Here is a 23,868-nt window from a genome sequence, read left to right as displayed (position 1 = left end):
GTAATTTCTTTCCCTAGCTAGGTTTCCATTCAATTGGCGACAGATCTGCATAAAAAAATATGTACATTTTCCCACCTGATGTGTTTCCATTGAATTGACTTCTTGCAGACAAAAGGCTGTGCGTGATGACATAGTACGCATAAATATACATTTTGTGTTTAAATTCGTATGTAGTGAATAAAAACACAATTTAAATGGGTTTCCATTTCATTTTCAACTCTACTGATGGTTATGTCACAAACAACAACAAAAAATTGCGCTACATAGCGAATGTGCCCCCTCTGGTCTTGGCACGTGTTCACAAGTCAATAGCTCGCAGATATAGTGCAGGTATAGACTACTACATGACGAGATTATTATGGACAAAAGAGCAAGATCATTTGTCAAACTTCAGCCAAGCATCGATTTTCGTGTCTCCAGAATAAGACTCTTGATATTTATTGGAAAAGAGCATCAAGCTTATCACCGTGCACTTCCGCACCCTGTGAAGTTCATCATCATTTATTTCATCTGTAGCCTAGTAAACTGCATGCTTTCCGAGTCCCAGTCGGAGGACAACACACCATATCATCATGTGACTCAAAGTTTACTTCGATACGATGATTATTCTATAAATATTTGTGCATAAAGGCATTTCCATCACCATTTCTCGCATAACTCATTTTACCGACACAAAAAGAATCAACCTTGTCTAGAGTAATTTTTTTTTGTTGACATTTGGAAACTTTACCAATAAATTAGCTATTTCCATTTGGCCTGCCGTGACATTTTTTTATCTAACATGTACTTTACTCGTGTAAAAAGGCTGGATGGATACCTGGTTCATTCAAATCATCTATTGCTCTGTGGAGCCCTGGCCAAGAGGCATCATCAAAAATATTCATACTAAATCACATTCACTGACAAGACACTTCAATCATAGTCTAAACCATTGTTAGACAGGTAGGTAGGTAGGCACTGTAGGTAGGAAGGACTTCATTTATTGAAAAGCCATATTCTTGTAAATGCAAATGAAAACATCCTCCCTCATCATTTAAATTGCATACAGGATTGATGTGTGGACATTTTGACAAATATGTGTTCTACCGATGGCAATATTTACAAACACCAAGGAATTAAAACAATATCAAAAAGATAATTGATTTAAAAACATGTCTCTGCACTCTTAGAAAAAAAGGTACCGTATTGTACTTAAAGGGGTAGAAACGCTTGTCACTCTAGTGGTATCCTGTTATTACTCATTAGTTATGTTATAGGTACATAATAGTACCCTTGCAGTCCGCACATTAAAAGAGCCAAAAAGGTACCAATGTTCCTTTAAAAGGTACAACCTCGGGGACAAAGCTTTTTGTTCATTTTAAGTGCCAAAACCTGGGATGTCTGAAAAAAATGGTGGTGTCAGGTACTGTAGCCTAGAGGTTAGAGCGTTGGGCCAGTAACGGAAAAATTGCTTGTTCGAATCCCCAAGCCAACAAGGCCCTTGAGCAAGGCACTTAACCCTAATTGCTCCAGGGTTGCTGTTGATGATGGGGGAATTGTGATATGCAGAACATCTAATTTCTAATTCCCACATGTGTATAAGACAAATACAATATAAGCACCCACCAAATTATTTATAATAAATATACCTATTTTCTATGCCAGGTCTCTCACATGTACACTTTCCACCATCCCCCTTCTGACACATAGGTAATAAATTCAGGGGGTAGCCCCGACCAGGATTTGAACCCAGGTCCAGTGACTGTTAAGCCAGCACCATACCCATCATGCCAAGAGGTCCATACCTCTTGACAAGGTGGCTCAATGTTGGGTTAATGTCGCTATAATTTTATTTACAGCTCTTTATTGTCACATGCTCTTACATATGTATATACGTCTTTATAAAGACTTCAAAACTCAAATGAACATAAACATGGACCACTGGTACAACACTTTCACTCAATGAATCCAATGATTGTACTTTTATATTCAAAATATTGGGTACAAAAATGTACCATTGTACTAGATTACTATGTGTACATAAGTACATAATGGTGTATGTTGATATTTGTACCCCAGGGAACAATATCGTACCCTAACCATACCCTTTATTCTGAAAGTGTGTGTTCTGTCATGCTTACAGGTGTTTGAACTGGAGTGTGACTTCCCTGAAGTTCCTCCAGGAAACAGGAGGCTATTCTACCTGACACAGGATCACTGAGGAGCCAGTCGCCCAAATCCCAAACCCTGGGTAGAGGGGCTCAGTGAATGTGGAGTGGAATGTGTGCACGCGGATCAGTGCGTCAGGGGAGACGCTGTAGAAGGACAGAGTGCCAGCGGGCCAGTCCAGATACACTCCTACTCTGTTTGAGTGGGAGGAGGAGGGGACAGGTATGGCAATACTCTCGTCATTGTGCCAGGCATTGTAACCGTCATCAGAGCAGTGCACACTCCAGGACTTGATATTGAATCCAAGATCACAGTCATTACCATCACCTATCCTGTTGATTCCTTTATATGTCACTGCTATATCAGCCCCTTCCCCACTCCACTCTACCTCCCAGTAACAGCGCCCAGTCAGACCCTCTCTACACAGCACCTGTCTGCAGAAGTCAAATCTCTCTGGGTGATCAGCATACGGCTGCTCGTCTCTCACCTTTGTCACCTTCCTGTTCTGCTCAGACAGAGAGAGCTCTCTGAATGCTGTGTTTGGGTCCAGTGTGAGATCAGAGGCATCTGATGGGGGAGACCAAGACAACATGACATCATATTATATCAATAGAGCCAACCAACACTGTTTACTGTTCTCCAGTTACATATGGTGTCGTCAGTGATTGTCAGACATCGGACTGGAGCTCAATCGTTGCTTTCAGAACACTTAGAGAGTGTTTGTTCCCGTTCCTAATTCTACATCAGGCTACAGGAAGCAGTTCACCAACAGTGCCAGCTACAGAGTTGACGGCATCATTCTAGTTATAGTTAGTGGGATGTTGGTGGTTTGGATCTATGGTTCCATAGAATGAGAGTTTCAATCTGACTGGACCAACTAGTTCAATCAGGTGTTCTGGAATTATCTCTGGCCCTCTGTGTGGCCGTATCACATGTAAAATATATAAATTCATCAAATAAGATAATAAAAAAAAGAGAATGACATAGCTGTAAAACATTAACCTAAAAATAAACCATCGGGTTAGTGAATACCCTTGGTGTTAAATATGAGAGTTTCAGCATGAGATATCCTTTATATATTTTTTACACATTTGTAATTTATTTTACTAGGTCAATATGGCTGTTGTAAATGTTTTGGCGACAAACTGGTGGCAATTGGGAACAAAGTCCATAGTTGTAAGTTCATTGAAGATAATGCCATTGTTGATTAGATGCTTTTTCATTAAGTAGCCTATTTTCTCTTGAACCTGGTCTAGCCACTAGAGAATCATGGACAATATTGGCACAGATATAAACAATGAATACTATATATGAATAAACGTTAAAGTGATTTAATTATAAATTACCAAAGTTACTATAGATTGCAATATATTTTCTGTTATTTACGAAAATTACTGAATAAATTACCGATGGCTTTGCAACCCTAGTCAACACTCACATTTCTTAAGATCGGATTTCGAACAGCACTCTCCACCATGGTCCACACTGTAGGAATAAAACACCATGATTCCATATCTCTCTCTCTCTCTCACACACACACACACACACACACACACACACACACACACACACACACACACACACACACACACACACACACACACACACACACACACACTAATCATTTCTGTTGAGTAATGATGATGTCATATCACTGATACAAGAACATACAATTCAAGTTATGGATATACTCACAAGCAAGCATACAGGAAGTATCTTTCTATCTCACTCTCTCTCACTCTCTCTCTCTCTCTCTCAACCTTTCCTCCCACCTGTCAATGTCACGTTCCCCAGAGAGACTCATCTTAGAGGTAGTGGCCCCCTCTTCTTCCATACTTCCCCCAGAGAGACTAATCTTAAACTCTGTCGCCCCCTCCTCCTCCTCTCTTCCCCCAGAGAGACTCATTGTACCTAAACAAAGATATCCAGCATTTAGAAAAAAATATACAGACCAAAAATGATCATGCAATACAACAGTTGTAGTGCAAAGTGACTGATTGAAAAACAATTAGAGAAAACCAACAATAAAAAGCTGGCCAATGCTTACATCACTAAAATTATACACTAAACTTTTGATTTATTTGAACAGTGAAGCTAAAACGTTTAATTTGGCTCTATGCTCCAGGATTTTGGATTTGAGATCAGAACAGAATGTCACCTTTTATTTGAGTGCTTTTTCATACATATCTGTTTACCATTTATAAATGAAATCACTTTATGTATCTAGTCCCTCCATTTGAAGTATTTGGACAAATTCCCTTATAGTGTATTAAAGTAGTCAAATGTTTGCAGTTTGTTTTTGTTATATTTCAGATTATGATGTGCCTAATACAATACATAGATTACATTATTTATCATTCATTTCTATTGGACACACAATAGACAAATTAAAACTTTTAGCTTCACTGTACAAATAGATAGGGAGGGGAGTGTATTTATATTTACAGAATATTGCGTATTTTCCACTGTATCGTTCTGTTGTTTTCTGCTATTCCAGTGGCTGTGGATTCTGTCTATCATTGATCCAAGGTCAATGAGTGTTGCAACCGCCGTCCGTATCAATAAACCCAGGTCATATTGTAATGAACATGAATGACTGATTGATTGTAACTGTGGCAGCTCATTTCAGTACTCCTCCTTTACACAGTCTACTGAAACTGTTCTGTGTAACGTATACGCCGGGAGTCAGGAAACAGGTGTAGAAGGTGCATTTAATAAAGAACCGATACAGTAGAACAAACACGAGCCAGGTACTGAACGTGAGAGAAAACAATAACACCTAATGACTGAAGACAACTGAGGGCTAAATAAAGGAGGAGTAATCAAGGAGGGAATGACGACCAGGTGTGTGTAATGATGGGGAACAGGTGTACATAACAATGGAGCCAGGATCGGTGGTTAGTAGACAGGCGACGTCGAGTGCCGGAGGGAGGGAGAAGGAGTAGACGTGACAATCTGCAATATTTACTGCTTTTAGTTGGTCATTTGAAATAAAGATCTTGAAGAATATAATGTATGTCTCATGAGCTTAGTACAGCTGTCTAACCCATCATAACCCAACATATAAGGCTATTCAACTCCATAGTTTGTACTAACCATTACTAGAATCACATACATTTCATTATTAATCTGAGTGGTGGGAAAAGTACCACATTTTATACTTGAGTAGAAGTAAAGACACCTTACAAGAAAATTACTCAAGTAAAATTAAAATTCACCCAGTAAAATACTACCTGAGTAAAAGTCTAAACGTATTTCAACATTTCACTATACTGTCATCATTAGTTGGGTTCTTACCTTGTAGCCTGAATATTACACCCAGAATGTCACATTAGATGACTAAAATATCTTAGACATGTTGTTAGGGAACCACCTCAATGACGTGACTCCTCCTCCTAGGTGCAGCCACCTACAGTTGACCTTTGGATACAGTAACTGGAGGTTCCCTCCCTCCTGTGTGCTCTGGGTATTATCTGTATGGGTGTGGCTGTGTGTATTTGGGTAGAAGTATGTGCAGTGCCTTCAGAAAGTAGTCACACCCCTTGATTTTTTCCACATTTTGTTGTATTACAGCCTGAATTTAAAATGGATTAAATGTAGTTATTTTGTCCCTGGCCTGCACACAATACCCCATAACGTCAAAGTGGAATTATGTTTGTACAAACTCATAAAAAATGAAAAGCTGAAATGTCTTGCGTCAATAAGAATTCAACCCCTTTGTTATGGCAAGCCTAAATAAGTTCAGGAGTAAGCATTTGCTTAAAAGTCACATAATAAGTTGCATGGACTCACTCTGTGTGCAATAATAGAGTTTAACATGATTGTTGAATGACTACCACATCGCTGTACCCCACACATACAATTATCTGTAAGGCCCCTCATTCGAGCAGTGAATTTCAAACACAGATTCAACCACAAAGGCTAGGGAGGTTTTCCAATGCCTCGCAAAGAAGGGCACCTATTGATAGATGGATTTTTTTTTTTAAAAAGCAGACATTGAATATGGGGTCTCGCCCTGGACCATCACGCAGCTCCGGGTACCTAGCCAACCGTTTGATGAAATCTACACTTGGAGGTGTATCAATACACCCAGTCACTACAAAGACATAGGGGTCCTTCCTAACTTAGTTGCCGGAGAGGAAGGAAACATAGCCTTCCCTGTAGCTCAGTTGGTAGAGCATGGTGTTTGCAACACCAGGGTTGTGGGTTTGATTCCCACGGGGGGCCAGCACAGGAAAAAAAAATGTATGAAATGTATGCATTCACTACTGTAAGTCGCTCTGGATAAGAGCGTCTGCTAAATTACTAAATGTAAATGTAAACCACTCAGGGATTTCACCATAAGGCCAATGGTGACTTTAAACCAGTTACAGAGTTTAATGGCTGTGATAGGAGACAACTGAGGCTGGATCAACAACATTGTAGTTACTCCACAATACCAACCTAACTGACAGAGTGAAAAGAAGGAATCTTGTACAGAAAAAATATTTTCCAAAACATGCATCCTGTACTGCAAAGAATTTGGCAAAGCAATTTATTTTTGGTCCTGAATACAAAGTGTTATGTTTGGGGCAAATCCAATACAACACATTACTGAGTATCACTCTCCATTTTTTTCAAGCATAGTGGTGGCTGCATCGTGTTATGGGTATGCTTGTCACCGTTAAAGACTGGGGAGTTTTTCCAGAATAAAAAATAAATGTAATGGAGCTAAGCACAGGAAAAATCTTAGAAAACCTGGTTCAGTCTGCTTTCCACCAGACACTGGGAAATGAAGTCACCTTTTAGTAGGACAATAACCTAAAACACAAGGCCAAATCTACACTGGAGTTGCTTACCAAGAAGAAAGTGTATGTTCCTGGGTGGCCGAGTTACAGTGTTGACTTAAATCTATATGAAAATCAATGGCTAGACCTAAAAATTGTTGTCAAGCAATGATCAACAATCAATTTGACAGAGCTTGAAGAATTTAGAAAATAATCAAATGAGCAAATGTTGTACAATCCAAGTGTGGAAAGCTCTGAGAGACTTACCCAGAAAGACTCACAGCTATAATCGCTGCCAAAGGTTCTTCTACGAAGTATTGACTCAGGGGTGTGAATACTTATGTAAATTAAGTATTTCTGCATTTCATTTTCAATAAATTAGCAAACATTTCTAAAAACATGTTTTAATTTAGTCAATATGGGGTATTGTGTGTTGATGGGCATGAAAAGAAATCTACATACATATTCAAGCGCTTTCAATCAGTAACCTCATGCTGTTAATTGTTTGGTTAAGTGTCTAGTTACACTTGATTTGGATAGTCCGTATAGTCCCATGTAGATGCTGTAGATGGTCATACTATCAACAAACTATCTGTTGATAAGAAACTGCTTTCTGAGGTTATGGTTAGTTAGGTTTAGAATAAGGGTTAGGGTAAGGGTTAAGTTTAGGGTTAGGATAAGGGTTAAGATTAGGGTTAGTAGATAGCTAGTTGAAATGTTACTGATAGTCTGTGGATAGTCTGTAGAGCAGATTATCCAGAAAAACGAAACACATGTACAAAAGGTACATAATTACAAAGTAGTGTGCTGTCTGGTGTTGAGAGCTGCCATGTTCCCACAGATGATTTGTGAACAGACAGAATATGCCAGCTACCGGAGAGAAATACATCTGCTATGGTTCCTTCTAATACAGTGCGTCCCATACGTTGACAACTATTTGAAAATAAATCAGTTAATTCATAGTTATTTTGCAAAAGAAAGCCACACATTTCAATGCATGACACCGGAACAGATCTTCACAATTCCTGTAATAATCTGCTCAGAATCCCAAAGTTATCATTACTGTCACACTTCCTGAGGAACTTTTGTTAAAGTGCACTGACCCATCAAGGCTCCCATGGCCTACATTTGACCCCTATTTAACAGTCTTAAGACCCACAGCAATACCATCATACTTAGTGTGTATAAAGTTCCTATACTATCCAACTTTCAATATGGGACTCTTTCATAGCAAAGAAACACTTGAAAAAACAAGAGCTTCCAGATGATTATGATGGGGCACAGCATGTACGTACACATAAATGTGCATGCGTGAGTGAAGATGTCTGAGAGAAATTATTTTGTTCCCACTTTCTCTTCCCTCCCTTCCTCCCTCCCTCCCAGAGTCCCACCGGTCGTCTCATCGGTTTAGTGTTATTACCTCATTGGCAACTGTGCTGCAGAGCCAAAGAGGGTCCAGGTTAACGAGGCTCGGCGATAAGAGTGCAACAGAAACCTGTGCCCTTCGCTATGACTCCCTACTTAATAACCCCTTGAAATGAGGTGCCCTGCCATAGCATGGCTCGTCGACTGCTCAGGATTTCATTACCCAAAGACAAATGAATGAGTCGGCGGCCATGGCTGGATTTAGGCACACTGGGGGCAAGTGGGGAGCAGGGAATTACCTTAATCAGTGGGAGAATGTCCCGAGTGGCATGGAAGCATGTGATGTCAACGAAGCCAACGGAGCATAATCCATAATACAACAAAGGAAGGACATAGCTGAAGACCTTCCTTCTCTCCTCCAATGAGCTCAAACTACCTAGATGGGAGTACCCCAGAGGGCTGTACTAGGCCCATTAATACGGCCATAGTTTATCCCACTGTTATGTGAATTGCAAGAAATGTGACATCTTGTATGGTAGCAACTCACATTACTGGACAGTTAAGTCAGGGGTACTAATGAAGAGTTGAGACTTGACAGATAAGGGTAAGGCATGAGCCAGAGGGGTGGTCCTTGACTTGTGTAGGGGTGAGGTGTGACTGGGCTGATGTGAGAAAGAGGGTGTCCTAAAATGGACACCGTATCATAAACCACACTATGGTACCCAGCACTGTCCCTGTACCAAGACCACAGTTTGTGTGGAAGCCAAGTGGATATATTCCTCTATGAACATTATAAATCCATCTGTGGTCATTTAACATGTTTGGAGCCAACACATTTCTCATTTTACACTCTCGTTTTCTCCTCACAGGGTTAACTCTGTAAAGTCTGTTGTAAAGCCATGCACGTTTTACTCTCTTTAAAGGCAGTGAAAGGAAACGTTTAATACAACGGCGAACAGTCCATGGTTGTGTTATTTTCAGTGTCCTTTGATAAGACAGAGGGTGTTTCCCTTTCTGAGGAACAAACCAATTTTTTTGACGGAGCGGAGGGTCTGGCGGTATTTGCGGAGGGCCTGGTGGTATTTGAGGCCCATCTCGCTGTAGTCTTTTAGGTCAGCCTTTGAAGTTGCCAATCCAGCAATGCCTCAAGTTGGATCAGGGCTTTGAGCACTTGTTTTAATTGCTCCCCGAGAAAGAGGTGAATGGGAACGGATCCAAGCTTTTTAGTGCTATTGTACATTTGGGACCCCTCTGAGTCCTCAAATAGGAAGCTCCCTTTGGGAATTTAGCTCTGCATGTAACTTTTTATTTGTATTGTTACTTGTATTATGTTGAGTAGTAGTAGTATAATAATTAATAGTAGTAATAGTAGTAGTGGTACTAGTAACCCACTGGGCACAGATGTCAATTCAATGTCTATTCCACTTTGGTTCAATGTAATTTAATTGAAATGATGTGGAGACAACGTTGATTCAACCAGTGTGTGCCCATTGGAAATAGTAATAGTAGTTGTAGTAGTAGTATTAGTGGTCGTAATAGTAGTGGTCGTAGTAGTAGTAGTAGTAGTAGTAGTAGTGGTGGTGGTGGTAGTATAGTAGTAGAAGTAGTAGTAGTACTAGTACTAATAATAATACTACTAGTAGTAGTAGGCCTAGTAGTAATAGTAGTAGGCCTAGTAGTAGCAGTAGTAGTAGTTGCAGTAGTACTGTAGTAGTAGTAGTAGTAGTAGTAGTAGTAGTAGTAGGCCTTGTAGTAGTAGTAGTAGTGGCAGTAGTACTGTAGTAGTAGTAGTACTAACAGACATTATTTCGTTACAGTAGTAGTAATCAAAATAAGCATAAATCCACGTGTGCACAAATCTGCTCTTACAAATTCACTTAGCCATTGATTTAAACACCCTCACATAGATCAACCAAGGAGAAACACAATGGGTTTTAAATCCTTTTTAAATCCTTGCTGACTTGACATGGGGGACCCACCGCTGTTGTGTTGACATGCATTTACTTCAACAACCCAGGCCTGAGAGGAGATCACATCCCATCCTACGCTAATTAGGGGGCAGGTAGACTAGCAGTTAGAGAATTCGGACAGTAACTGACTATATATCCCCTTTACTTTCCTCTTAATTATTAACTAGCATGCTGGGCTAATGGTCTGTGTAACTTCACATTACAACCATGAATATTAATGTCAGGGAATACATTTGATCTATTTTCCAATTGGTTGTGGCCATTTTAAGCCTTGGCATAACATTCTACAGATCGTTGAGGCTGACAATGCAAATCAGCTATTTTTAGTCATGGCTAGTACAAATGCATTGAGATATTTTGTGAAGATGGCAATGAGTAACACATCTGAAATTGAATGAGCAATAGGATAAAAATACATTTAAAAAAAGGTTCCACAGGCCTGTCACTTCTTGCTGGCTGCAACATGGTTCTAAAATCTTGAGATGCTATTTACATATTTCCTAACAATATGGAACATTTTATATTGGCAAGACATGTACCTCACTTCCAGACACCTGTCAGCGATACTGTAGTTCTACATCTCCATATGTATAGGCATGAGATCATATTTTTGATGTCTGTTCAAATATTATAACTTTTCACTACCACTCTCTCTGATTGAGATATGATCATGAGGTGAGAGAGATTGGGTGGTACACTAGCTAACATTTGCATCTAAAATGTAGAACATGAAAAACATGCAAGGCAATAACCCACTCACAAGCCAAACGCTAATTGGATAATAAATCAGTCCCAAATTACAGTGGCCCAAGGCTGGAGACGTGGGCGGGGTGCAAGGGGTGTTCTGTCAATGACAGAGTCTCCAGCTTTCCCCCTGTCCACGATACAACCCCCCCCCTCACCCCCTCCTCAATTAGGGTGACTTTGCCGTGAAGTTCAGGGGGTTGCGGTGGGAAATTCCCTGCCCGTATCTCTTGTGGTTAGGGAGGGGGAAAAAAACATACTCTGGAGAAGACATATAAATTGGAGATCACAGCCTTTTGTGTAATTTATATCTTTACAGGAGGGGTTCCCTGTGGGAATGGCACTGGCTCTGATTCTATGACCTCTGACCATTCAGCCTGAGTTTTCTTTTACAAGGTATCTTGTCAGGAGCCCGGGAGACTTTATTTCAGTCTGTTCCTGCCTTAACTGCCTGGGCAGATGTTTATGAAAGAGTCCGGGTCCGCCACTTAGCACACTGATGGAATACATGTGGCAGGCACCTAGCTGCTAACATACATAGTAACATGTGGAAAGCCCATCAGAGACTGCATGCATTAGCTCCCCCTTCTTAGCCAAGGCATGTTTGCAGTATTTATTTTCAAACTTGGACGTGGTACCCATACTGTATACCATACTGTGTCTTTACCCAATGGAATACGAAGCATGTTGGATGTGTTTTCCACTGTGTATGTGTGAAAAGCTAGGAAATGTAGCTACCTAACATCTTAATGTACAAACATAATGCTAACCACTGTAGAAACAGCTAACTAGCTTGTTGACATTCCTAACAAGTTCGGATTGTCTGCTTTCAGGGAGAGGCAGTGTACATTGGGACAAACATGAATTGAACTGTGCCGACTATACCTACAGTACTGTGCAGTTTGAAGGCTATATGACATTTGGACTCTTCCTTTCCTTTCAGTCCCTCTCACTTTCTCTCTAAAAAGGGTTGGTGTCAGGAAGGTAGCACTAACAAAACCATGGAGGATTTTTGCAAGGGTGAAGTTGCGAAAACGGATTAAACCCGAATCCTGATTGGCATAGAATCATAACACACATCATCCATGCTTTTCTAAAATCGCTTTACCTCAAATCCAAACGGATAACAATGGCTGTGCTACCATTTGAAAACTCGTATCTGAGACTCATTTACATCCAGGCACAATGTAAATGTCAAACTGCTCTCTGCCTCATTAATTATAAAAGAGGACCATAATTTAGATCCCCCAGCTTGTGTGGCATTTTTCTGGCAATTAAAGGACGGGCAGTTATAATTTCAAATGGTGCTCTTCAGGGTGTAATATGCATATGATGAATATTTAAATGTGATGTGGTATGACTGCAGTTAACAATCAGAGACAAATTCCAATTGCAGCTCTGGCTATTTAACCAACGTCTTTCACAGTTAATGTTCAAATCAGGACTTGCCTTCCCCTTGGCTAAACAAGATTCATCAACATAATTTTACCCAGATCACTGTCCTCACGTACAGTGGGTGATTGAGGCTAATAAGTTGTCAATTCATAAGGCCTCATTCATTAACCCTCCTGCTGTGTTCCAGTCAAATTGGACCGATTTACAAGTTCTCTCTGAAAAATGTAGTTAATTTAATCTGATTGTCATAAGCCGCCCGTCGACACCGGCCTTGGAGACGACCCGGAGGGCGAGGCGCAGGGCGATACGAACGAAGACGGTGGAACTCCCGCAGCATTGAAGGGTCCAACACGTCCTCCACTGGAACCCAGCATTTCTCCTCCGGACCGTACCCCTCCCAGTCCACGAGGTACTGAAGGCCTCTCGCCCGACGCCTCGAATCCAGTATGGAGAGAACAGAGTACGCCGGGGCCCCCTCGATGTCCAGAGGGGCGGAGGAACCTCCCGCACCTCAGACTCCTGGAGAGGACCAGCCACCACCGGCCTGAGGAGAGACACATGGAATGTGGGGTTAATACAGTAATCGGGGGGAAGCTGTAACCTGTAACTCACCTCGTTCAGTCTCCTCAGGACTTTAAATGGCCCCACAAACCGCGGACCCAGCTTCCGGCAGGGCAGGTGGATGGGCAGGTTTCGGGTCGAGAGCCAGACCCGGTCCCCCGGCGCGAACACCGGGGCCTCACTGCGGTGACGGTCTGCGCTGGCCTTCTGGCGCAGCACGGCGCGCTGAAGGTGAACATGGGCGGCGTCCCATGTCTCCTCCGCACGCCGGAACCAGTCGTCCACCGCAGGAGCCTCCGTCTGACTCTGATGCCAAGGCGCTAGAACCGGCTGATAACCCAGTACGCACTGGAAGGGGGAGAAGTTAGTGGAGGAGTGGCGAAGCGAGTTCTGAGCCATCTTTGCCTAGGGCATGAACGCCGCCCACTCCCCCGGCCAGTCCTGGCAATAAGACCGCAGAAACCTACCCACATCCTGGTTCACTCTCTCCACCTGCCCATTACTCTCGGGGTGAAAACCCCGAGAGACCCCGAGACGCTCCATGAACGCCTTCCAGACCCTCGAAGTGAACTGGGAACCCTGATCAGACACTATATCCTCAGGCACCCCATAGTGCCGGAAGACGTGCGTAAACAAGGCCTCCGCAGTCTGTAGGGCCGCAGGGAGACTGGGCAGAGAAAGGAGACGGCAGGACTTAGAGAAACGATCCACAACAACCAGGATCGTAGTGTTTCCCTGTGATGGAGGGAGATCGGTCAGGAAATCGATCGGCAGGTGTGACCATGGCCGTTGTGGAACGGGTAAGGGGTGTAGCTAACCTCTGGGTAGGTGCCTAGGAACCTTACACTGGGCGCACACTGAGCAGGAGGAAACATAAACCCTCACGTCCTTAGCCAAAGTGGGCCACCAGTTCTTCGCACTCAGACAGCTCACCGTCTGACCAATACCTGGATGACCAGAGGAGGGTGACGTGCGGGCCCAATAGATCAGCTGGTCACTAACGGCAGATGGAACGTACAGATGACCAGCGGGACACTGGAGGGGAGCGGGCTCTGCACGCTTGGCACTGACGGAAACATGGATTACCACAGATAACACTGCTACTCCTACTGCTCTCTCCTCGTCTGCCCACGTGTTCTCGCACACCCCGAGAGCTTCTGGTCAGCGGGGTGGTGGCACTGGGATCCTCATCTCTCCCAAGTGGACATTCTCTCTTTCTCCCCTGACCCATCTGTCTATCGCCTCCTTTGAATTCCATGCTGTCACAGTTACCAGCCCTTTCAAGCTTAACATCCTTATCATTTATCGCCCTCCAGGTTCCCTTGGAGAGTTCATCAATGAGCTTGACAAGTTCCTTTCCTGAGGATGGCTCACCTCTCACAGTTCTGGGTGACTTTAACCTCCCCACGTCTACCTTTGACTCATTCCTCTCTGCCTCCTTCTTTCCACTCCTCTCCTCTTTTGACCTCACCCTCTCACCTTCCCCCCCTACTCACAAAGCAGGCAATACGCTTGATCTTTACTAGATGCTGTTCTTCCACTAATCTCATTGCAACTCCCCTCCAAGTCTCCGACCACTACCTTGTATCCTTTTCCCTCTCGCTCTCATCCAACACTTCTCACTCTGCCCCTACTCGGATGGTATCGCGCCGTCCCAACCTTCGCTCTCTCTCCCCCGCTACTCTCTCCTCTTCCATCCTATCATCTCTTCCCTCTGCTCAAACCTTCTCCAACCTATCTCCTGATTCTGCCTCCTCAACCCTCCTCTCCTCCCTTTCTGCATCCTTTGACTCTCTATGTCCCCTATCCTCCAGGCCGGCTCGGTCCTCCCCTCCTGCTCCGTGGCTCGACGACTCATTGCGAGCTCACAGAACAGGGCTCCGGGCAGCCGAGCGGAAATGGAGGAAAACTCGCCTCCCTGCGGACCTGGCATCCTTTCACTCCCTCCTCTCTACATTTTAGTCTTCTGTCTCTGCTGCTAAAGCCACTTTCTACCACTCTAAATTCCAAGCATCTGCCTCTAACCCTAGGAAGCTCTTTGCCACCTTCTCGTCCCTCCTGAATCCTCCCCCCCCCCTCCTCCCTCTCTGCGGATGACTTCGTCAACCATTTTGAAAAGAAGGTCGACGACATCCGATCCTCGTTTGCTAAGTCAAACGACACCGCTGGTCCTGCTCACACTGCCCTACCCTGTGCTTTGACCTCTTTCTCCCCTCTCTCTCCAGATGAAATCTCGCGTCTTGTGACGACCGGCCGCCCAACAACCTGCCCGCTTGACCCTATCCCCTCCTCTCTTCTCCAGACCATTTCCGGAGACCTTCTCCCTTACCTCACCTCGCTCATCAACTCATCCTTGACCGCTGGCTACGTCCCTTCCGTCTTCAAGAGAGCGAGAGTTGCACCCCTTCTGAAAAAACCTACACTCGATCCCTCCGATGTCAACAACTACAGACCAGTATCCCTTCTTTCTTTTCTCTCCAAAACTCTTGAACGTGCCGTCCTTGGCCAGCTCTCCTGCTATCTCTCTCAGAATGACCTTCTTGATCCAAATCAGTCAGGTTTCAAGACTTGTCATTCAACTGAGACTGCTCTTCTCTGTGTCACGGAGGCGCTCCGCACTGCTAAAGCTAACTCTCTCTCCTCTGCTCTCATCCTTCTAGACCTATCGGCTGCCTTTGATACTGTGAACCATCAGATCCTCCTATCCACCCTATCCGAGTTGTGCATCTCCTGCGCGGCCCACGCTTGTATTGCGTCCTACCTGACAGGTCGCTCCTACCAGGTGGCGTGGCGAGAATCTGTCTCATATCCTCACATGGTCTCTCCTATCATTGCTATGCAGACGACACACAATTAATCTTCTCCTTTCCCCCTTCTGATAACCAGGTGGCGAATTGCATCTCTGCATGTCTGGCAGACATATCAGTGTGGATGACGGATCACCACCTCAAGCTGAACCTCGGCAAGACGGAGCTGCTCTTCCTCCCGGGGAAGGACTGCCCGTTCCATGATCTCGCCATCACGGTTGACAACTCCATTGTGTCCTCCTCCCAGAGTGCTAAGAACCTTGGCGTGATCCTGGACAACACCCTGTCGTTCTCAACCAACATCAAGGCGGTGACCCGTTCCTGTAGGTTCATGCTCTACAACATTCGCAGAGTACGACCCTGCCTCACACAGGAAGCGGCGCAGGTCCTAATCCAGGCACTTGTCATCTCCCGTCTGGATTACTGCAACTCGCTGTTGGCTGGGCTCCCTGCCTGTGCCATTAAACCCCTACAACTCATCCAGAACGCCGCAGCCCGTCTGGTGTTCAACCTTCCCAAGTTCTCTCACGTCACCCCGCTCCTCCGCTCTCTCCACTGGCTTCCAGTTGAAGCTCGCATCCGCTACAAGACCATGGTACTTGCCTACGGAGCTGTGAGGGGAACGGCACCTCCGTACCTTCAGGCTCTGATCAGGCCCTACACCCAAACAGGGGCACTGCGTTCATCCACCTCTGGCCTGCTCGCCTCCCAACCTCTGAGGAAGTACAATTCCCGCTCAGCCCAGTCAAAACTGTTCGCTGCTCTGGCACCCCAATGGTGGAACAAACTCCCTCACGACGCCAGGACAGCGGAGTCAATCACCACCTTCTGGAGACACCTGAAACCCCACCTCTTTAAGGAATACCTAGGATAGGATAAAGTAATCCTTCTAACCCCCCCCCACCTTAAAAGATTTAGATGCACTATTGTAAAGTGGTTGTTCCACTGGATATCATAAGGTGAATGCACCAATTTGTAAGTCGCTCTGGATAAGAGCGTCTGCTAAATGACTTAAATGTAAATGTAACTGTATATAGACTTTTTGTTTTCTTTTTTTCTACTGTTTTATTGACTGTATGTTTTGTTTATTCCATGTGTTCCTGTGTTGTTGTATGTGTCAAATTGCTATGCTTTATCTTGGCCAGGTCGCAGTTGCAAATGAGAACTTGTTCTCAACTAGCCTACCTGGTTAAATAAAGGTGAAATAAATAAATAAATAAAAACCTACGGCATGACGAGGTACTAATAATGCCCTGAGGTCGTACTGAACGGCGTCTTCCACTCGTCTCCCTCCCGGATACGCACCAGGTTGTAAGCGCTCCTGAGATCTAGTTTGGTGAAGAAGCGCGCCCCGTGCATTGACTCAATCGCTGTGGCGATGAGAGGTAGCGGGTAACTGTCAGTGATCACAGTGATCTGGTTCAGGCCTCGATAGTCAATACACGGGCGCAGACCTCCCTCCTTCTTCTTCACAAAAAAGAAACTTGAGGAGACGGGTGAAGTGGAGGACCGAATGTACCCCTGACGCAGGGATTCGGAGACATATGTTTCCATAGCCTGTGACAGGGGATACACGTGACTCCTGGGAAGTGAGGTGTCTACCAGGAGATTTATCGCACAATCCCCCCATTGATGGGGTGGTAATTGAGTCGCCTTCTTTTTAGAGAAGGCGAGAGCCAAATCGGCATATACTGGTGGAATGTGCACGGTGGAGACCTGGTCTGGACTTTCCACCGTAGTCGCACCAACGGAAATCCCTAAACACCTCCCCAAGCACTCCCTCGACCACCCCGTGAGAGCCCTCTGTTTCCATGAAACAGTGGGGTCATGACAGGCTAACCAGGGTAGGCCTAGCACCATGGGAAACGCAGGAGAGTCAATGAGAAAGAGACTGATTCTCTCCTTATGACCCCCCTGCGTCACCATGCCCAGGGGAGCGTTGGCCTCCCTGATCCACCCTGACCCCAATGGTTGACTGTCTAACGCGTGAACTGGGAAGGGCACAGACACTGGAGCAATGGGGATCCCTAATCTATGAGCGAATGCTCTGTCTATAAAATTCCTAGCCACGCCTGAATCGACGAGCATCTTATGCTGCGAATGCAGGGAAAACTCAGGAAACATGACATGCAAAAACAGGTGTGCAAACGAGGGTTCTGGGTGAGAATGGTTCCGACTCACCTCGGGTGACGCTAGAGTGCCCTGCCTGCCGCCTCAACTCCCAGAGGAGCCAACCTGGCACTGACCGGCAGTGTGACATCTGCGGCCACAGATGGTGCACGTGAAAGCCCCCCCTCCGGCTTCCCTGGGCGCAGTACCTCCCAGCTCCATAGGCACCGGCGCAGTGGTGCTGGGAGAGGGAACCGACAGAGCACTCTCTGGACGTCCGCGGGTGACCAGCAGGTTATCCAACCGAATGAACAGGTCCACCAGCTGGTCGAAGGTGAGGGAGGTATTCCTGCAGGCCAACTCCCAACAGACATCCTCACGCAGGCTGCAGCGGTAGTGGTCGATGAGGGCCCTGTCGTTCCAGCCCGCTCCTGCGGCCAGGGTACGAAATTCCAGGGCGCTCCTCGTCCCCTGCCTCAGGTGGAAGAGACGTTCCCCCGCCGCTCTACCCTCGGGTGGGTGGTCGAAGACCGCCCGGAAACGGCGGGAGAACTCACCGAAGTCATCCAACACCGCATCTCCTTCTCCCCACACGCCGTTAGCCCACAGCTCTCCCGGAGATGCAAGAAACAAGGGCGGACACCCTCTCCCTTCCTGAAGGAGCCGGGTAAACGGTGGCCAGGTAAAGGTCCAGCTGTAGTAGGAAACCCTGGCACTGTGCCGCCGTCCCATCATACTACCTGGGAAGGGCGAGACGCATCCCACTGGGACCGGGTACAGGAGGGACGAGTAGTGGTAACCCCTGTTGTGCTGGTGCAGGTGGTGGGGGGACTCTCCCAGCAGTCCATGGTCTGGGCGACGTGGTCCATCGCGACGCCGAGATGTTGTAGCATCGCCGTGTGTTCTCTGACGTGCTCCTCTACCCCTATAACCGGGGTACCTGCTCCTGCTGACTCCATGGTGGTGTGTAATTCTGTCAGAACGTGTGTGCAACTGGTCAACTAGAGCAGAGATGAGTGAACAGGCACACTTTAACCTGTTGTGGTATAGGGGGCAGTATTTTCACGGCCAGATAAAAAAACGTACCCAATTTAATCTGGTTACTACTCCTGCCCAGAAACTAGAATATGCATATAATAGTAGATTTGGATAGAAAACACTCTAAAGTTTCTAAAACTGTTTGAATGGTGTCTGTGAGTATAACAGAACTCATATGGCAGGCCAAAACCTGAGAAGATTCCATACAGGAAGTGCCCTGTCTGACAATTTCTTGTCCTTCTGTTGCATCTCTATCAAAAATACAGCATCTGTGCTGTAACGTGACATTTTCTAAGGCTTCCATTGGCTCTCTAAAGCCGTCAGAAAGTGGAATGGGGTGTCTGCTGTCTCTGGGCAAAGTACAGCAGCATAATTTGTAAGTGGTCAGCCTGGGGACAGTGAGACTGAGATGCGCGTTCACGAGACTTCTCCATGTTTTTCTTTCTCTCTCTGAATGAATACAAATTGCCCGGTTGGAATATTATCGCTATTTTACGAGAAAAGTAGCATAAAAATTAATTTTAAACAGCGTTTGACATGCTTCTAAGTACGGTAATGGAATATTTTGAATTTTTTTGTCACGAAATGCGCTCGCGCGTCACCGTTTGGATAGTGACCTGAACGCATGAACAAAACGGCGGCATTTGGATATAACTATGGATTATTTGGAAGCAAAACAACATTTGTTGTTGAAGTAGAAGTCCTGGGAGTGCATTCTGATGAAGAACAGCAAAGGTAATCTAATTTTTCTAATAGTAATTCTGAGTTTAGGTTGTCCCAAACTTGGTGGGTGTCAAATTAGTTAGCCGTGATGGCCGAGCTATGTACTCAGAATATTGCAAAATGTGCTTTCGCCGAAAATATATTTTAAAATCGGACATAGAGATTGCATAAAGGAGTTCTGTATCTATAATTCTTAAAATGATTGTTATGTATTTTGTGAACGTTTATCGTGAGTAATTTAGTAAATTCACTGGAAGTTTGCGGTGGGTATGCTAGTTCTGAACATCACATGCTAATGTAAAAAAAGCTGTTTTTTTATATAAATATGAACTTGATTGAACAAAACATGCATGTATTGTATAACATAATGTCCTAGGAGTGTCATCTGATGAAGATCATCAAAGGTTAGTGCTGCATTTAGCTGTGTTTTGGGTATTTGTGATGCATGCTAGTTGCTTGGAAATGGCTGTGTGGTTTTTTGTGTCTATGTACTCTCCTAACATAATCTAATGTTTTGCTTTCGCTGTAAAGCCTTTTGGAAATCGGACAATGTGGTTCGATTCAGGAGAAGTGTATCTATAAAATGGTGTAAAATGGTCCTATGTTTGAGAACTTTGAATTATGACATTTTGTGGTTTTAAATTTGTCACTCTGATTTGTCACTGGCTGTTGAATAGTGTGGGAAGATTTCGTCCCACCTCCCCTAGAGAGGTTAATTGGCAGAAGCAAAAGTTGGACGCAACAGCGTCACAACACTCACAAAGGCAAAAGTGAAATAGCGCACTGGTCACAATAAATAAAAAACAACAATAAAATACCACGGGTTGAAACAATACCCGGAAAACCCAGTCTGACGTGTCACACAATAAATGTAACGAACAATTGCACACACAGACCTAGGGGGAACAGAGGATAATATACACGTAGATTGATGAGGGAATGTAAACCAGGTGTGCGGGAAAACAAGACAAAACAAATGGAAAATGAAAGGTGGAGCGGCGATGTCTAGAAGACCGGTGACATTGACCGCCGAGCACCGCCCGAACAAGGAGAGCAACCGACTTCGACGGAAGTCGTGACAAATGTTCACAATAACTTAAGTTGCTAGAATGATCTATAGCAACATTAGGTGATAATATATGTATTATTATGGATTTATAATCAGCTATAATGGGGCGGTCATTTTGGACCGGGAACACAGAATTAATTAACATGAAACGAACACAACAGGAGGGTTAGTCTTGCAGCACACAAATTGTCAAAAGTGTTTACATCAGATACATTTTTTGGGATGTGGACAGAATTGCATTATTCTTCACCTAGAAATATAACACAAAGTATGCCCATGTTGCTTTGCAATTTCTTCTAGTCTTAATGAAGCATTTCTAAATCACTCCCAATGAGCTAAGGCATATTTCAGAAAGAGATTGTGTGGGCCTCAGGGAACTGTAGTCTTTGTTTGTGGCCCTTTTAAGGTAATGGTGCCCCAAGACATCACGTGATCTGACTATAGCCCCTGTGTCTGCTATTGATACAGCTCTCATTGGTTAAGGTGAAGGTTAAAGTATAAGTAAAGCATAGTTGATCCATTGAAAAGAAAGGGAAAAACATGGAGCGGTGAATCAGTGAATACCATTATCTATGGTCTCTGCGTATTGAGAGGCACCAAGGGCATCAACAACAGCTTGTTGTTTATTGTTGCCCCACTGTGAGCTGCTTTAAAGGCATGTAAGGGGCTGCATAGATGGAAAACAATATTCTTAATAGGCCATAGGCTAATGTTTTTTCTCTGCTGAGAGCCAGACTGTTGTGACCTTTAAAATTCACAGCGGAGTGGCAGTACTCCTGGGGCCCTTGAGAGTGGCAAAGCCTGAGGGCAATACAACACGAGCCGAGCATAATTTGACAACGTTGAGGGGGGCCATACATTTGCCATTTCTGGTATTACCTTTATGGAAGTTGCACAAAAACATGTTGTTGTATGTTATGAGGAGCCGTACTCAAAATCTGCCTTGCATTACAGCCTTCTGGACAATACTGATGAATGCGAACAAAAACACAGTACTGATGCAATAAATATAGATAAACAAACAGCTCTCAAAAATCTGTTTAGAATCTCTGTCATTGGACCAATCGAAAATATCAGACTTTACATTTAAGCTGTGGCACATGGCTTCAGACTGTGTAGTAACAGCGTTGCCAACCATTTGTCAACTTCTTCCTACAGCATACCGTATATGATCCCACAGCCAGTCAGATCATTTCAGCCATGGCTACTTACGCAGGAATGGGCATGCCCTCCTCTTCTAGGAAGATGTAATGGATCTGTGATTTCTGTACTATCATGATCTACGTTAGCATTCTCTGACTCTGAGCTTGTTTAATTTAGTCTGCTACTGTACATCCAATCCCTCAGACAGCAAGGTGATGTCAGGTAGACCCCATCTCTTAATGAGATGTGGATAACTGGAAATAATATGGATAACTGGAAATCATATGGATAACTGGAAATCATATGGATACAAAATAAATAAGTATTTGTAACAGAAAGAAGAGCTAGAAAGCTCAGTGACACACAGAGAGTGAGAGAGAGAGAGAGAGAGAGAGAGTGAGAGAGCGAGACAGAAAGACAAAGAGAGAGCGACAAAGAAAGACAGAGAGAGAGAGAAAGACAGAGAGAGACAGAAAGAGAGAGAGACAGAAAAAGAGAGACAGAGAGAGAGACAGAGAGAGAGACAGAGAGAGACAGAGACAGAGACAGATACAACCCATATTTATGCTTATTTATTTTCACTTTTCTACTTTAACTATTTAACTACTTTAACAGTTTGCACATAGTTACTACACTGTATATAGCCATAATGCCATTTGAAATGTGTCTATTCCTTTGGAACATTTGTAAGTGTAATGTTTACTGTTCATTTTTATTGTTTATTTCACTTTTGTTTATTATCTATTTCACTTGCTTTGGTAATGTAAACATGTTTCCCATGCCAACAAAGCCTTTTAAATTGAAATTGAATTGAGAGAGACAGAGAGAGCGAGACAGAGAGAGACAGAGACAGAGAGAGACAGAGACAGAGAAAGAGAGAGAAAGTGAGAGAGAGACACTTCGTGAGGAGATTAATAGTGTTATTGCTGCCACCATCTCATTATACCGCCGAAATCTAAACCTCGATAAAAAAGTAAATCAAAACAGTGGCGCTGTATAATACATGTAATTTATACATTAAAATGTAGTCATAAAAGGCATTCTCTCATGCGTAGGGTCATATCGAGGGAAATCGAAAAAAGTATTCTTGCATGTTTTGTCACAATATTTTTTGGAGTGTTTGTTTTGGACTGATGCCTGACTAAGCATTCCACTCAACGCATCGTCAAAGAGTGCGGATTAAGATTTCATCAAAAGTGCACTACAATGGCTTGGAAATATAGTGACATTCAAAAGGACGCAAATAACTAGTAGAAAAACCTTTTGTCATCATTTTGATGTCTCTATATTGATTTTAAATTCAGTACAACGTTAGCTAGCTAGCTAATATTGAGGAGAGGCCAACGGATTTTAGCTAGCTAACGTTAGCATTGCTAGCTAATTTTGACAAAATTTGCCACAACATTGCCATCTGTCTAAAGTAAATTTGACAACATGATAATGCTGGCAAAGTTGTTTCCTACTAAATATTTGACTACTTTAGCAATGTAATTGTATTTCCAGGCACTATAGTGTAATTTAGACAAAACAGAATGACTGGGTTTATCACCAATTTAGGGCACCATTATGGCGCCGCCGGTAGAGGGCGTCTTGAGAACGTTCATAACAATGGCATGACGCGACTGAGTGACGGAGGTGCAACCTATGAATAAGCATGAGTGCTGATTAAATGATCCCCCTACTATGAACTAAGGTTTATAATGAAATACTTTAGTCTGTGTCAAAAAATCATGCGATGTCTGCAAAGCGCATGTGAATTATTTTCTTTCTAATATTTAGACGCAAATATGGCCTTAGAATGTAAATATACCACGTTGCTGATATTAAGACAACATATGACTAAGTACTATCCCTCAAGCGTAGCCATTTTCCAAAAAGCACCTCCAACAAAGCATTTTTATCACTAATCTTTGTTGTCAATTAATCTTTGATCTGGTTGAAGTTCAAACTGTACCTGCATTGTGCATTAGCATTTTCCTTTGAGGGAGCCTTTACCGTCTTACTTTCCCATTTAATACAATTCATTATGG

At 43.9% G+C, this 23,868-nt stretch overlaps 1 protein-coding gene across 3 annotated transcripts; it reads right to left on the bottom strand.

The window, feature by feature from the left end:
- Positions 1-958: 958 nt before the first annotated feature.
- LOC115171148 (stonustoxin subunit beta) lies at positions 959-5,527 on the bottom strand. 3 transcript variants are annotated; one of them, XM_029727691.1, is made up of 5 exons: positions 5,446-5,526; positions 4,594-5,103; positions 3,921-4,059; positions 3,587-3,633; positions 959-2,715 (listed from the first exon to the last, which is right to left on the bottom strand). In XM_029727691.1, the coding sequence occupies exons 3-5, from the start codon at positions 4,052-4,054 to the stop codon at positions 2,174-2,176; spliced, it is 723 nt and encodes a 240-aa protein (XP_029583551.1). In that variant the 5' UTR covers positions 4,055-4,059; positions 4,594-5,103; positions 5,446-5,526; the 3' UTR covers positions 959-2,173. The 3 variants fall into 3 exon arrangements, with proteins under 3 accessions (XP_029583551.1, XP_029583558.1, XP_029583567.1); XM_029727698.1 differs by having other exon boundaries at positions 5,022-5,103; XM_029727707.1 differs by lacking the exon at positions 4,594-5,103 and having other exon boundaries at positions 5,446-5,527.
- Positions 5,528-23,868: the final 18,341 nt, after the last annotated feature.

The sequence above is a fragment of the Salmo trutta genome, chromosome 3 (assembly GCF_901001165.1).
Source record: "Salmo trutta chromosome 3, fSalTru1.1, whole genome shotgun sequence".
Taxonomy (NCBI): domain Eukaryota; kingdom Metazoa; phylum Chordata; class Actinopteri; order Salmoniformes; family Salmonidae; genus Salmo; species Salmo trutta.
The sequence above is the reverse complement of the archived record's forward strand: the minus strand, read 5'-3'. Positions and strand labels throughout refer to the sequence as shown.

Bases quoted from the DNA above. Each gene is read 5' to 3' on its own strand.
- LOC115171148 (XM_029727707.1), bottom strand. From the start codon at position 4,054: ATGAGTCTCTCTGGGGGAAGAGAGGAGGAGGAGGGGGCGACAGAGTTT. The intron at 3,634-3,920 runs GTGGGAGGAAAG...TTATTCCTACAG, and splicing joins GGGGAACGTGACATTGACAG to TGTGGACCATGGTGGAGAGT. The intron at 2,716-3,586 runs GTGAGTGTTGAC...CTCCCCCATCAG, and splicing joins GAAATCCGATCTTAAGAAAT to ATGCCTCTGATCTCACACTG.